This window comes from Sorex araneus, chromosome 2 (genome assembly GCF_027595985.1).
Source record: "Sorex araneus isolate mSorAra2 chromosome 2, mSorAra2.pri, whole genome shotgun sequence".
In the NCBI taxonomy this organism is placed as follows: Eukaryota; Metazoa; Chordata; class Mammalia; order Eulipotyphla; family Soricidae; genus Sorex; species Sorex araneus.
The window spans coordinates 82,570,499-82,587,342 of record NC_073303.1 but is presented as its reverse complement, the minus strand read 5'-3'; the positions used below and the strand labels follow the sequence as shown (position 1 = coordinate 82,587,342).

The following is a 16,844-nucleotide window of genomic DNA, read 5'->3' as shown; positions in this document are numbered from 1 at the left end:
TGTATACAAGTATGTATGCATATGGATATATATTTATAAATGGAGAGAGAGAGAGCAAGAGAGCAAGAGCAGAAAGGGGTTTGATTTCAAGAATGTATGTGTGCCCTTTTATTTGGTAATTAGTCATTTTGGAAAAAACATCTCCACTTAATCCTATGTAAAATTTGACAAGGATGTCTAGTTAGTTTTATGAAGCTAAATAAATATATAAAAGGAAAGAGAAGAATTAAAGGATGAAAAGTACTATTTTTTTATTACCATAGGACCCTTTGATCAGTCTTTGGATTCTTAAATGGGGTGGTGTTCAAAGATAATGAAATGCAACCTTTCTCCAATCTACTTCTTGTACTCCCAATTGGTGACAAATATAGAAAAATAATAATAAGTGGAATGACTGAGTGAACTTAAAGCCAATCAACCCCCCACTCTGATATTGTCCTAAAATGTTAGGGTATCAAATTGGTGCAGAAGCCTTGTGATTTACATTTTCAAAATACACCATTACATCTCCCTTTATATGAATCAAGACCATGGACAGCGAACTAATATTGAATCATTGAGCAAAAATGACTAGTAAGATTTTGTGAGAGCAGAATGGAAACTCACATTCCAAAACATGTTGGGAGGTAAAAACAATCTTTGTGACTTTGGGGAAGAAATAAATTCTTTTCAAATGTAGGATTTCAAATATAATCTACCAAGTTTCATAGAAACAAAGACATATACCTCAAATCATATGGTATGTACTTTTATTTTATGTAGTTAAAATAAGATGAGGTCTATCTTTTGTTACTGGAGATTAACTAATACAAATCCATTCATTTTGAAATTGGGCTATTTTTTACAAGGCCTTCAAGCAAAGAAATGATAAATTTTAGTATTTTAGACAGGCATTAACTGAATGACAGTAGAGCAAATTAAATAGATTTTTATCAGTGACTGAATTTCTGAATGCACAGAATTGGAAAAAATTAAATGCCACTTTGATAGACAGGTATAATATGAATGAAGATATTATCCAGCTAACCCTTCTACTCTTTTTTCAGCCATTGTAGTCTAATCAACAGAGCAGTGTTGTGAACAAGCATTATTTCCCATAAATTGCTGACTTTTAAAATAATGCTGGCTTATTTAGGGACATAAGGTTGAATCAGTACATTTCTGAGACATTGGGTTGGTTCAGTATGTCAGAGACCAATTTATTTTGTCTCATACATTGTTTGAATTGCCTTTATTCTTTTACAGAGCTGAACTTCATTTAAAAGCATTGCATTTGTAGATTACATAACATATTCAAAATTGCTCATTTAAATTTCCAATTTCATATATCTTTTGGCTTATTTCATAACCTGACATAGCGTGACATTTAGAAGGCCTAGGAAGTCACATAAGGCAAAAATAATATACAAGTTCAATAAAAATTGGTTTATATTTCAATATAAATCTTTAAGACTGCATCAAGTTAAAGAGAGACTGGGGCTCCTAAATTAAGTAATTCTTCATCTTTATTCATCAGATATGGCTATGGAATTAAACCGGCAGTTGCCTGTGTGTGCAGGTTCTTAAAAGTAGAATGCTGGATATGTTTGGGGGGCACAGATATGCACACATGCAAGCACACACACACACACACACACACACACACACAGAGCCTTTTAGGACAAGGTCTTAAAAATACCTGCAGAGGACACAATGCAGTGATCAGGACCATGGTGAGGTCCTGGAGGTTCACCTAGTGGTGGCCCAGGGCTCTGGCTGGGAGAGAGCATTGTTTAGAAAGGGACACCCATCCGGAATGACATTCGTGATTAGATTAAGTCTAAACCTAAACCTTGGCCTGGGGAAAGGGTAGCGGTGGGGGCGAGAAGAGATGCAGATAAGCCGAGCTGCTTGCGCAGGAAATTAAGAGGCTGCCCCTCATCTGGACTGTGGGCTGTGTCCTGGACTAAAGTGCTTATTTGGCTGTCATTCATTCGGTCACCCATGTAAGAGTCAACAGGACCCCAAGAACCCGGGATTCGGGATCTAGATGATATGTGCAGAGGGGCTGTGGTCTCTTTCGCCCATTTGAGGGAGACAGAGACCGACCAAGAAAGGTGACTTTGGCTTGCCTTGGTGGCCAGGCTGCGAGGGGGTGGGCTGGGCCCGCAAGGGGAGCGACGTCTCGGGGGGCTGTCTTTGGGCCCCTGGGTTGGCGCCAGGGGGGGTGAAAGCAAAGGAAGGGCGCTCGCCCTTTGCTGCATCTCGGCCAGCTCCTAGGGGCTGAGCGCCTTCTGCGGCTCTTTGGTTTCAAGGACACAGCGAGCTGCTCAGGACTTTGGGAGCCAACATCTGTCTGGCTGGTGACGTCAGCAGCCCGTGTAATCCTCTTGTGCTGAAGGCAGATGCCTTATTTGTTTGGCTGGAGCGAGCCATTAATCCCTAATTCTGGATCAGCAAGCGAGGGGGAAAGACCGGACCGCTTCGACCCACCCCCTCCCCACCCCCACCTCCCACCCTAAAGCACCTTATACCACCGAAGCCTCTCAGCCTTCTCTTTGCTCCGCGGACGCGCTGAGCGGCGATCGCCGACGCGGGGGTCTCTGCAGGTTTGACCAGGGCGAGGAGGGCTTTCTCCTTAGGATTTCTAGGTCTAGGGCTGTGCGGACAAGGAATTCTCTCGCTCATCGATCGTTTTCGATTTTCCTGGTGGGACACGGCGGGTCTTGCCGTTTGCAGCGTCCTGAGCCAAGGAGTGGGGATGGGAGCGTGCGGGGCCGGAGTGCGGCTGCAGAGAAGAGAAGAGGCTGGGTGGGGGGGAGGGGGTGCGGCATGCGGAGACGGCTGGACCCGCACTGGAACATCGCCCTGGCATTGGGTTCCGGCTCCCGAAGGCTCCGGAACCGGTGGTGCCGCAGCTGCCGCTCCCCCCCCCCCTACCCCGCAGCTTTGGCTCTCGGACCGGATCCCACCGCCACCGCGCCGCCCCCCGGGCTTCGGGCCCCCCGGCACCTTCGGACTGAATCCTGGGGGGTGCGGGTGAGAGACCGAGGTCGGGGCTCGGCTGCTCGGGTCTCTCCTGCTGTCATCTTCCCCCCTCCCCGCCCCCCGCCGCCGCTAGCTCCCTCCCGCCTGCAGTGCCCTCTCCCCAGCTCTGCCTCCCACCTCCCGCTCTAACGCTGCCGTGATTCTGTTTTGTAGGGGCGAGTTCGGGGGTCTCTGCGTTCGACCGGCTCTCTCGGCTGCTCCTCCAGCCGCCACGGGGGCTCGATCCTGCCTTCGTGGGACCCCGCGGCCGGAGCCGGCCTTTACCGAGGGAGGAGCGCGCCGGAGGGAAACGCACCGGAGCCGCCGCGCCCGCCGCCGCCAGCCCGCTGCACTGGGCTCTGCCCGTCGAGGTCAACCCCCGCACCCCTGACCGGGTCCCGCTCGCCCTCCCCGCGCCTCGCTCCCGCAGCGTCCCCACTGCAGCCCGGGGCGCCGCGCCGCGCGAACCCCCAAAGCCTCTGCGGGTGCAGACCGAGGTCCGCGCGCCCCCCGGCAGCCCTTTCTCTCCAAAGCAGAGCCCTAGCGCAGCAGATGGGCCGCCCGTCCCTCCTGGGACGAGGCAGGTGCGGTGCAGTTCATTTTTCCGCATTACAAAGAAAGATGACCCAGCTCGCCCTTGCGCTCGCCTCTCTCCCCTCCACCGCCCACCCCACCCCAAGCGCGCGGTAAAGTTATCAGAGGACACAGAGACGAGGCTTATCTGCGTGTTTGTATTACGCACACGACACGCACGGGTATTGTCTCTCTCTTTCTCTCTCTCTCTCTCTCTCTCTCTCTCTCTCTCTCTCTCTCTCTCTCTCTCTCTCTCTCTCTCTCTCTCTCTCTCTCTCTCTCTCTCTCTTTTTGATGGGCTAGAGCACAGCCCCGCGAGCGGCCAGTGATGGGCAAAGCTTTCTGCAGAGGAGCCTGCAATGGCGCGGTCCTTACAACTTGCCGCTCCTTGCAAGTGGCTTAGAAGAGACCCAGGGCGAAGCAAGTCGGTTTAATTGCCTTCAGGAAAATATCACGATTGCGAAATTAGATCTTTACAGGGAGGTAATTAAGTTCGAGCCACGCCATCATTTGAAAACTAGATTTAGAGGCGAATGTGTGCTTTTAGGTGTGCTGCAAATAGCTTGCATTTTTATGCAGATGTATACGCAGACACATGCGTCGTCTACACTCCCACAGAACAGGCTAATTAGCAGCGGCTCTGGCAGCTGTGTCAGGAGGTGAGCTAAGAACGGGGCCAGGCTTAGGAGCTCACGACTCTGAAGGAACTCAGAGCTCCTGGGAGGAAAACGGGAAGTGGGAGAAGTATGGTCTTCACAGTGGGTCTGTCACTTTCTGGATCAAGATCAGACTCTGCCCTCCGTGTTCACAGCGGACCTTGATTTAATGTCATACAATTAAGGCACGCGGTGAATGCCAAGAGCGGAGCCTACGGCTGCACTTGAAGGACACCAGAGCATCAGAGGGTAAAAAAAAGAAGGGGGGGGGGAGAAGACAATTCCTTGGAGGTTGAGGGGTTGCTAGAACAAGGCCATTCCTGGTGGCATAAAGGTCCACAAACTTATTCTAAAGCCATCTAAAAGCTCAGAAAGCAAAATGATTACAGTTTCCAGTGAGAGTCTTGGAAATCCACTGGCCAATCCCCAAGTGGGGTTTTAAGAAAGCTTCAGTGACAGCTGTCAGGAGAGAGCCACAGTGCCCGTTTCTGCAAATATTGCAAAGCCGAAGCCTTTATGAAGCAGTCTTTCTCTTAAAGAACAGATAGTGTGATTGTTTGCCGTTCTAGGCCAGGCAGAGAACAGAACAGAAGAGAGGAGAGTAACCTTTTGTGGTGCAATGACCACAATTGCGCAAGAATTTTCACATAGCTCAGCTCCTTCTTTAAGCCTGAAACAATCCCCACCTCACCCCAGTTCCACCGTTCTGTGTCCATTCTCAAATCATCCTTGCCCTTCCTTTAAAAGTAAAGATAACCCTCATGTCGCGGCTCAGTTGTAATGAGCGAATCTGACAAGGGGCAGAGGCCTAGTCAGAACTTCAGGAGGACTTGCTCAATTAATTTATGTGGACGCCAGCGATGTGGACTTGGTTAAGGAAGCAGTTTCGCACTGCGACCTTGGAGCCAAAGACAAACGGGGGCTGAGAAATAAAGTCTTGATAGATGCCTTTGTTCTGCCTTGGGGAAGGGAACAAAGGGAAGGAGCTAAGAGAGGACGCGCTCAAGTCAAACCACGGTGCTTGGTGCTGTCCGTGGTGCTGACCATGCCCTCCATTCTCAGGACTTAGGCCAGGAAGCAGAAGGACCTTTCCTGTTCTCTGCCCCCATCCCACCCCAGTTTGATAGTTCCTCGATAAGAAAACTAGAGTAAGAAAATGTCCATGACAGCAAAACTAAAACATTTACCTAAACAGTCGCTTTATCTGTTACATCTGACTAGCACTTTTGGGTTTTCACACAATACATACAATTAATAGACATATATTGGGAAACAATTTTAGTTTATTTAGGATGAAGGCAGAATCCAAGCCACGGGTGGGACTTGCAAGAAGAAGAATAAAAATAAAGGCTGGTTTTGTGCTTAACTCGTCTCTTAAAACCTGCGAGTCAGTGGGCCTCGGCTGCGCACCTTAGCAGTGGTTACCAAAGGGCTGAGGAATCTGAGACAGGCCTGAAGAGATAGAAGCGGGACTGACCAGGTGAGCCCACCTAGTCTGCTTCCTTGGAGTCTGCCTTTCAGAGGAGTACCTTTCTTAGAAGGATCCACAGAATCCAGGTCTACACACTGTTTTGATGCACTAAATTTGCTTTGCTCTTTCTGGCCGGCGGGAGGCACTGCAGGGCTAGGGAGGAGTAAAACCCGCACTGCGGAAAAACCGACCACAACAGCATTCTCTTCCAAGCTCTGGAGAAGGGAGCAAGTGAGGCGGTTTACTAAATCATAGGCAATGGATACTTGCTTTAGGAGTTCAGGTATAGGAATCAGTGCTAATATATTCAATAACTCTTGCAGTCACCATGTTTCAGTTCTAGACTAAATATTGATGTAATTAAATATAAACAATAAAAACATTGGTGCCCTACCCAATGAACCTCAAAGGTGCTTGCACAAGGAAAAGAACTGGGAAATCAAATGATTTTTAGCCAGGCTAATCTCTCCAAAGAAATTGCTTTGCTTTTGTTTACATTTCCCAAATCCGCAAATTATGTTAAAATTAGTAATAGATTACCCAAAAAATGGAGATTGAGCAATAAAGGGTGCAATACTGTTTTTTTTCATCCAGTTACATAAATGTGCTATATAAATTGGGTCATACACTTCATCAGATTTTGTTTTTCTTACATCTGAATAATGAAGATATATAAAACCACTCAAACTAAAGCAGACATTCATAACATTCCCAGCAGCTGTTTTCTTGGCCTCATCTTTCAGGATGGATATTATTTGTTTGATTTTAGAATTTTGAAATTTTGATCTTTCATACCCATAAATAACTTAGGTTTAAATTTATTGTATTCCATTTCGGAGAAACTAGGTAAAATAACCTGGGAAAAGGGGTTGATCCAAGTGATAAAAAGGAAAAGATTTGGAGAATGTTCTGTCAAGTCAGAGCAGTCATCAGAAATTGAAATGGGTTTGAAGCATTACCTCTTGTGAAAAATCTTGATTTTCCTGCCAGTATTTATGCAACTTCACTGAGCTCTTGGATCCATATTCTTTTGAATATTTCACCAAGCACAAAGATCCAGTGGTGCAAAATATCCCTGTTCGAGTTGCCGAGTTGCGTGATAATTCACATTACATAACCTCCCTAATCCTTGTCATTCTAATCCTTATCCTTACAGTTGAGGGCAGTCTAAAATCATCCTTCAGGAAGCTGAATCAGTTTAAAAATTACTTTCTTAATAGAAATTGAATGCACAATATGAAAGAGGTAAGCGAAAACGCCACTGTGAAAAGAAACACAATTTAATGATTTGATTGCTGTGATGAGGTTATAGAATGGTTATTAATATTTTGGGAATTTTAGTACTATTTCTTATCTCTGAAAAATTAGCATCCAATTTGATGTCCATTGCTGACTCCGCTGCTATGTAATTCTACGCTTAGTATTTTTGCAGCCCAACAATCCAGATTTTGCAGTTGGAGAATTTTAGTGTAGCGTGCCTTAGGGGGCCTTTTGACAATCACAATTTTCATTCACTGGCCTGAATTAAAGTGTCTTGGAACAATTTAGGAACAGCTTGACCCTTTAAGATGCTCAACGACAACCCTCCAGGGAAATAGTGTTTCCATCCTGGGAAAAGATGATAGCGCAGTATACCAGGAGCTCTCTGGTGTCAACAATGCCAAGCCCGCCCTCTGCTGTCCGAAAGAGGCAGGGCGTCCGTTAGGAAAAGCCAGATGGCTGTGAATGGCCCTAAATGGTAAAAACATTAAATGCTTAGAAATAATACTTTCTGAAATTTCAAAACTCTCATTATATTGACCATTTGCAAGGCCACCTGAATTCTATTTTTATTTACTCCTTGGATTCTGAAATATAGCGAAAAGCCAACGTTTTGAAGTTTTCCGTTTGTCAAATTATTTTTGTAATTACGTTTCTGCATGCTTTCTCCTATTTTGCATGGAACTACGAAATTTGAAGTAGAAGAGAAACATATTTGTGTTTAATGTGTAAGTCTATAAGGCCGGTATTAGTTTCATCAGATAATGAACATTTAATCAAGAGAAAATAAGTGATCAACTACATGTTTAAAATTTTTTAAATTAGGACTTAAGATAAAAAATTGTTCTCATGTTTTGACATGAAACCAGATTTTTCTCAGGCTTTAATTTGAAGCATAAGGAAGTTGTTTATTCACTATGAAGAAGTTGAAAAATTTGGTTCACTGTGTTAGACACTCATTTCACCCCTGAAATCTTTGTGATTAATCCTACAAAGAATTCGTTAGAAAAGATACCCCTTTGAGTAGAGTATAGACAGGCTCCTATTACTGCATTTTAAAAAAGTGAGATTCTCAGTATGAAAAAATTCACGTCTCAAATGAAAAGAAGATGGCTTTCAAAGATTAAAAATATTTTTCAGTTTTTATATATTATAGGGCTTACATGCATAAAGCAAACATGTAACTATTAACTAAACATTGTGATTTTTCAGCTTTATAGTTTATTTATAATTATTCTTTCTTTTCCACAAAGAAAATTGTTGCTTATATCGTGCTAATGTAATAAATAAAATTCTTCTATTAATTGTGCATGGTAAATAAATCTTGTAAGAATAAAGTTCTGGTTTTTGTTATGGTGTCAGAATGAAAAAGCTATCTAATATTCCTTTTTTTAAATGCCACTTTTGAATGAAAAATTTTACAAGAGAATTAAATATATAGTTGCTGAGATAGTAAGCAAGAAATTTAAAATGCATATGAGTTAACAATTTTCAGTAATTTAAAACACTTTAAGTATTTTTGGTAAATCATCTGGTCATATATTTAAAATTTCACATAACATAACTATCAGTATATTCTTCAAAACATGTACTTACACATTTTTGGCATAATAATTGCAGTAAATAAAACTGGTGGAATTTAATAGTTCCAATCTAAGCAGTCTTTTGAAAATTAAAGTATCTTTTTTTGGTTGATTAAAATTTATTTTTTAATAAATTTACAATTTACTCAGGAGAGAATGAATGCAATTACATAATTTTGTTATACTCTTAATTAGTATAATAGGCATAAAGCCAACTTCTAAGTAAATAAAAAGCATAATACACATGAAAATGCTTTAGTATTTAAAAAATATTTTTATTAAAAATTTTTTTTAAAAAACAATAAAAAGAGCTTTTCACATGGCAAAAAATTGCTGTTCAAATTGAAACATGCACCAATATTTGCTGTTCAAATTTATATGCAAAAGAGTTTTGGTTTGTTTAATTTTTTTTAAGTTATACATTAGGAAACATGTTACCATAGGGATAGCTTTAATTCCTTATTGTAAAATATTATAAGTTAAAGTTTTAAAGTCTTGTTTTATATTTGCAAAGGTGACATAACTAAAACATTCCTCTTAATTTCTGGTTATTTTTAGAATCCATGGAAATTCACTTTATAGAAGTAATATACATTTGAATTATGTATGTGTGTATGTGTATGTGTGTGTAGTAAACACTAATGCAATACAAGTAATTACAAGTAATTACTGACTCTTTTATTTAAGAGTTATCACAATAATTTTTTTTTTAAAAAGAATGATCATGCTTTAAAAAGGAATCATCACACTTATAACTGTGACTGTGTTAATGCCCTATAAGATTGATTATAGAATTTAAGACTTGGTTATGGGTTTTTTTTTTTGTTTATTTTGTATTTTTTTTTCTTTTGGGGCACACCCAGTGATGGTCAGGGGTTATTTCTGGCTTTTTACTCAGAAATGTCTCCTGGCTGGGCTAAGGGGTACCATATGATATGCCAGGGGTTGTGCCTGGTTTGGCCACGTGCAAGGCAGATGCCCTACTCGCTGTACTATCACGCCCTACCAGAGATTAATACTTGTTGAACACAAACAAAAATAGATGCCCTAATTATAGACTTTAGACTTGAAACAATAGGTTTTGCCACACAATATATTTTCTTATCCACTATGCAGACTCAATGGTAACTGTAACTTCTAGACTGCATTGAAGGAACTAGTACAATATAGAAATACAACTGACCAGAAATTGAAAACAACACTTTAAGATGGAACAAAATTGATCGTCAGAACATTGGAACTGATTATCTTTGAAAAGACTGGTAGTTGAAAGTGAAGGGTAGATATTTACATCGAAGGACAAATAACAAGAAAGTGAAAAAAATGTAAGCAAAAGATTCTTGCTTGAAAAGCAAAAATAGGGTGAAAAGTCAAGAAATTAGTCTTTGAGATCTATATAGTAAGTCTAAAAGAAGAGATTTGACTTCAATTTTTTATTAAATATTTTAGCTAAAGTTGTTTATTTTAGGCCTTATTTTATTTTAGTTGTTACTGTTTTGGGGCCACACCTAGCTGTGCTCAGGGATCACTCCTGATGGCTGGAGATTGAAACCAGGTCAGCCACATGCAAGGCAAGCATCCTTCCTGTTATATTATCTCTCTGAATTTTTAACATTATTTTAGAAGAAATAAGTAGATATCTCATAATACTTCTTAAGTTGAATATGTTGCAACTTGCATTTTGTTGTGTGAAGAGGATAAAATGTAAAATATAGCACTGTAGCACCGTCCTCCCATTGTTCATGGGTTTGCTCCAGAGGGCACCGGTAACGCCTCCATTGTGAGGCTTGTTGTACTGTTTTTGGCATATCGAATACATCACGAGTAGCTTGTCAGGCTCTTCCTTGCGGGTGGGATACTCTCGGCAGCTTGCCAGGCTCTCGAGAGGGATGGAGGAATGGAACCCGGGTCGGCCGTGCACAAGGCAAATGCCCTGTCCACTGTGCTACCGCTCCAGTACAAAATGTAAAATAAATTAGCAAAATATTACCTTATTATTCACTGACAGCATGAACTGAAAAACAGAATTGTATTTTCTTTTCCTAATATTGGTAAAAGTTTATAATTATTAAGCAAATATTTATCTAAAAGTAATTGTATACATCACTGTATCACTGTTATCCCATTGCTCATCCTCATCGGTTTGCTTGAGCGGGCACCAGTAACGTCTCCATTGTGAGACTTGTTACTGTTTTTGGCACATCAAATACGCCACGGGTAGCTTGCTAGGCTCTGCCATACGGACGAGATACTCTCGGTAGCTTTCCGGGCTCTCCAAGAGGGACAATTCTATACATAGTACAAGTAATAAAACTACTGTATTGTAGAATGTGTTGTTGAAAATGTATTCCTGCTTTTAATTTTTTTAATATAAAACAATATCACGAAAACAAACTTGGTTCAACACATTTTTCCTTACTGCTTTTCCTTACTGATTATGTTTTGATAATTCATTTGAGTTGAGTAGACGCTCAAAGTATGTGATATTAGTATGAGTGAGCTCCATGCACACCTGATAAACCCTAGAACTTTAAGGTCAAGACCATGAAATTTGAGCTATTATGAATATATTAAGTTGAGAGAAGCCGCCTCTCGTACTAAGCAGTCTAACATCAGTTTTACAGTTCAAAGGAAATTCTCACATTTTAGATACTTCTTTTTAGATAGTCTCTCAGTTCCCAGAACTAAGCTATAATCATTGTCTATTTTTAATTGTCCTGACAACATCAGATAATCAAACAAAATCTGACTTTAAGAATGACAGGTACACACACATTCCTTAGTAAGTAACATTTATAACTTGGGTATACTGAAATGTGTGTTAATTTTATGAAAGTTCCTCCACTTAAATTTCAATTTCAAAAGCAAAAATATTCACAAATATCCAGTAAATATCTCTCTCCCTCCCTTCTTATCATCTGAATTAAATACTGGAAACCCAAACAATAAGTTTTTTAGACCAATAATATCGAACATTCCCTTCAGTCTTAGATGAAAGACCCAAATTAATATCTCAGAAACATGTAACAAATATACAATAATATATAAGGAGTAAATTTTTATCTTTACCACATAGTAAACATTTGCATCTCATATTTCTCATAATGAAACCATATCCCTTCCTTTATTTTATTCCTATTTGAATACTTTTGAATGCCTAACTAAATGTCACACTTTCTTCTATGTGTTGTCAGAGATGATTTCAGTCCCAATGGAATTTAGAATCTTATTCAGAAACTTGCTCCAATTGTAATTTTTTCTTTTTTTCTTTCTTCATTTTTTTTTCCTTTTTTGGTGTTTTGTTTTTGGACCACATCCTGTACTCAGTGATTACTCCTGGCTCTGTGCTCAGGAATCACTCCTGGAGAATTCTGGGGAAGCATGTGGGATTCCAGAAAAGAAATATGGGTTAGCCATGTGCAAGGCCAGCACCCTATCCTATGTACTGTACCTCCAGCCCCCCAGTGTTAAATATTTCTACTCTCACAGCCTAATTTACTTTCTATGATTTAAGTCCTTTTATCTTTAAGTATATTTAAGTTCATTAATAACAGCTGACATTTTTTCTAGGATAAATAAATATATATTTATACTTTACTGTAGCTTGCCTTCCCTTCCAGTAACAATGAATGCCTTTCCTACCTCCTTTAGAATTTGGGGTTGAGGGGCTGGAGAGATAGCACAGCGGGTAGGGCGTTTGCCTTGCACGCGGCCGACCCGGGTTCGATTCCCAGCATCCCATATGGTCCCCTGAGCACCGCCAGGAGTAATTCCTGAGTGCAGAGCCAGGAGTAACACCTGTGCATCGCCAGGTGTGACCCAAAAAGAAAAAAAAAAAAGAATTTGGGGTTGAATGGAATGAAATGATAATATGATAAACACAAGATGATAATGTTGATAAAATATCAATTCCTGTTTCACTATGTGTATAACCAGGATATATTGAAATGGGTGTTGATGATATGAAAGACCCCGCCACTTAATTTTCAATTTCAAAAGCAAAAATATTCATAAATATCCAATAATTATCTTTTCTTCCCTCTGTTTAATACGTTTTCTGTACTAAACAATGGAACAAAAAACACAAGCTTTATAAATCAATAATATTGAATATGCCCTTCAGTTATAGATGAAAGTTGGACATGCTTGACCTTTCTATCAATTCTATTTGTCTTCAGTTCGACTGTTTTGCTTCTGTTTACTTTTCTATTTTAATGAAGTTATTTCTTCATTTTTTCAAGTATTTTTCTATTCATATCCTATTTTGTACAGGGATTAAAAATGCAACTAGCTTAAATAAAATCTAAATTGTCAGTTTCAGCAGATTGGTTTATTAACGTTGCATACCAATGTAATTTGGCCATTAAATTGGTCATAACTGTACCTTCTTCATGACTTTATTATTTCCAATATGATAATAAATGTCACATCAACTAATCACTCAAACACCTATTCCGAATTACCCTCATAAGTGTGGTTATCAGATTCTCCTTTAATCTGTCATGAGCTGCGAAGCCGGTGAATTCACAGCTCTCGAAAAGGTTATGGCTCTCTCTAATACATTGCTCACAACTGTTGTGCAGCATGTTGACCAGACTTCTGCAAATGACCAGATGTCTGTCAGAATTTTAAGGCAATCACGGGTGTCAGGTGTAACAAAAGCACTTTTCCTGATAATTAGATTGCACATTAAATTCCCGTTTGTCCCCTCCAAAGGAGTAAGTGTTCTTTACCTATAATATTAGATTACTCAGTTATCCAAAGATCTGGGGGTAGGATTCTCCAACTTTAGGACATAATAAATTAGACCATGTAAATTTTTACAATATTGACATTGGACTGAGGACATATATGTTTAGGCTAAAATCTAATTTCTATTGGTAGATTGATTTGTATTTCTTGCTGTTTGCTTTCACCGCATTTTGGGTTTATGCAAACTTAATCAGTGATTCTCCATAATAAGCAATAAGAACTCCTGGGGAAGTTAGTTTATAAATTTAGGTTTCTAGGTTTGATCCTTAGAGAGTAAGTCTTAGCAGGTCTGGAACATATTTAAATAAGTACTCTATTAGGTACTGATGTAATTGATCTACATTTTGAGGAAACTCGAGGCCAGTCCTTCAAGCATCTTTCTAACTTCCAACTTTATAACTACGAATTAAAGTAAATTAATCATCTTGAATCACTAGTCAGATTATTGAATGAAGAGACCTAGAATTAATTTATACTTCTGGAATTTTTGACTATGCTATGGAGAGCCTAATCTAGGGTTGTTCAAAAGCAAATGCCAAGATGAAACGAATGTGCAATGTCCTTAGCGAAAATGCCAGTGTGAGAGAAAATTGGGAACCAGGGCTAATGGTTGAAGTGTTGAGTTGTCAGACAGTAACACACATCTGATACTCAATGAAAGCGAAAGACAGGAAAGGTGGGATGCAAGCATCTTTGAACAGTATGCAATTTTAAGAAAGTTTGGCAAGGTCCTCAGGAAGTCTTGGAGCTAAAGTTGGCTGTTAGGGCTATCTCGGTTTTCAGAACATGCCTGCTCCTCTCCTTATCATAGACAATGGGTGGGAACAATCACATGAAACTTAGCCTCAAAATATTGTGATGGATTTTAGACCTTGGAATCTTGATTATTTACACTTCCTGTCACTCTCGTGGCTGCCACAGAGACACAAGTTGTTGACAATAAAAATCGTTGTTGGGTGAAGAGGTAGTACAGTGGATAGAGTGCTTGCATGCTGCCAACCATGTTTAACCCACAGCACCCTGCAAGGTCATCCAAGCACCATCAAGAGTGATATCTTAGTGAGGAGCCAGAAGTAAGGTCTGAGCATCACCGGGTGTGGCCCCCAAATAAATACACAACCAGAATCATTGTTAATAAAAAGAGTCAATAGGAAATTTAACAAAGATTGATCTGTCATAACCAAAAATCAACAGACTAACTCAGATGAATAATCAATGCCATGGAGGTATCTCAAGTTATAGAACGTATGACTGGGTCTGAGGTCAATCCTCTCCACTGCATATGCACCCCCAGCACTGCCAAGTGTGATCTAGGGGTCTCAGATCATGAGCCTGGCAGGAGCTCAGAATTGAACCATCCAGAAGTGGATATATGACCCAGAACAATTCAAGGGGTGACCCCTACTAAACATTTTTAATGATAAATGGAATAATTGCCTTTATTCTAAGATATAGTTTATGGACTATATATTATTACATTTAGCTATAATAAAGTAGGTCATATATGATATAAATATCCCCCAAATGTTACTAATGTTGGCATTTTGTTTATACTATATGCTCCATGCCGGGCTCTTTGAGAGGGATGGAGGAATAGAACCTGGGTTGATTGCGTGCAAGGCAAGTGTCCTACCCGCTGTGCTATCTCTCTAGTCCTCCATCCCTCTTGGAGAGCCTGGCAAGCTACCGAGAGTATCCTGCCTGCACAGCAGAGCCTGGCAAGCTACCTGTGGCGTATTTGATATGCCAAAAACAATAACAACAAGTCTTACAATGGAGATGTTACTGGTGCCCGCTCTCGAGCAAATCGATGAAAAACAGGATAACAGCGACAGTGCTATATGCTCCATAACAGTTGGAAGACAGAGTCTGTTTGTATTGGTATCTCAAGAAATCTAGCTCAGGCCCAAGAGATAGTAACAGTCAACACTTGTTGGATTCCCCAGCATAGCACTTAACTAGTAGTCATCCCCGAACACAAAGCCAGGAGTAAGCTCCAGGCCAACACATCCTCATGAAATCTAACTGGAGGCTCCACAACAAGGGATGTCATCATTTCAAATATATGAACTTCTCCAAAAAACGTTTCCAGGAAGGGATTAGAAATTGAGGCGTAGACAAATATTATGACCCAGAAGTTACATGTATTGTCTCAACTTCATGTTTTATTTGTCTATTATTGTCACACATCCACATGAGAAACTAAAATTTTCCATACCTTGAAGTTGAAGATAATAGATATTAATGAACACAGCGGTGCTTAACAAAATATTGCTTGCAAACACTGTCATTTGATTATAGTCACTACTTCATTTCTAGGGGCTCTGGTGTTCAAGTAACTAACAAATAAAACCTGTTCTCAGATGCTTATTTTCCATTTTAAGGTTATCATAAGTGGTGGAGAAGGTTTCAAAAGAGTCAAGAAATCTCAGTATAAAAATAGACTTTCTTTGAATATATATGATTTTAGATATTAGCCTGGCCTTCTCATTCGAAAGATGAAAGGATTAAATTAAATTTCTATAAATATCCCAAAATTTAATTCTTATGTTAGCAATAAAACTATTATATCATTTTATAAATACACAACAAAATGCTGAGAAAATATCTTCATTAGTTTCTCGCAGCTAAGAAACCTGGAGTATTGCTCTAATACTGGATTAGCAATTGGAAATTCAGTATTGCTCTAATACTGGATTTTGAGTATTGGCAGCATCTTTCGCGGTACTCATGGGAGTTTTGTGAATATAGAGATTCATAGGACACTTAAGGAACCACTTCCAGCACTCAGACATCGCAATCTCACATTTTGGAGAAATAATCCTGACAAATTCTGTCCAGCCCCTCACAAGATTCCAGCAGAATCAAGACCACAACACAACCTACTCACAGATAAATTCACCAAAGGAATTTCTTTTTCTTTCCCTACTTCATTCTCCTTTTCAAACCCCATTGTCCTCTATGCCTAGGCATTATTCTCAAAATAAATGACCTTCCTACAAAAGCTCTTGCCTTAGTTAATAATTTCTGAGGTGACATAAGATTAGCAGAGTAATCACAGTCAAATAAGAGCATAAAGGATCAAAGATGTTAAGGGACTTAAATGATTTTAGTTTTTTAAAGTTGTGGAAGGAAGGGAGGAAGGAAGGAAAGAAGGAAGGAAGGAGGGAAGGAAGGAAGGAAGGAAGGAAGGAGGGAAGGAAGGAAGGAAGGAAGGAAGGAAGGAAGGAAGGAGGGAAGGAGGGAAGGAGGGAAGGAGGGAAGGAAGGAAGGAAGGAAGGAAGGAAGGAAGGAAGGAAGGAAGGAGGGAGGGAGGGAGGAGGGAGGGAGGGAGGAGGGAAGGAAGGAGGGAAGGAAGGAAGAAGGAAGGAAGGAAGGAAGGAAGGAAGGAAGGAAGGAAGGAAGGAAGGAAGGAAGGAAGGAAGGAGGTAAGGAGGGAAGGAGGGAAGGAGGGAGGGAAGGAGGAAAGAAGGAAGGAAGGAAGGAAGGAAGGAAGGAAGGAAGGAAGGAAGGAAGGAAGGAAGGAGGGAAGGAGGGAAGGAA

General features: G+C 40.4%; 1 protein-coding gene across 1 annotated transcript in view; it reads left to right on the top strand.

Annotated features, from left to right (window-relative positions):
* The first annotated feature begins 4,158 nt into the window (after positions 1-4,158).
* LOC129401685 (protein SET-like) overlaps positions 4,159-16,844 on the top strand; it is a 142,755-nt gene continuing 130,069 nt past the window's right edge. The window contains exon 1 of the mRNA XM_055124437.1: positions 4,159-4,238. Coding sequence (XP_054980412.1) covers positions 4,159-4,238 — 80 coding nt within the window. The remainder of the gene's footprint in view (positions 4,239-16,844) is intronic.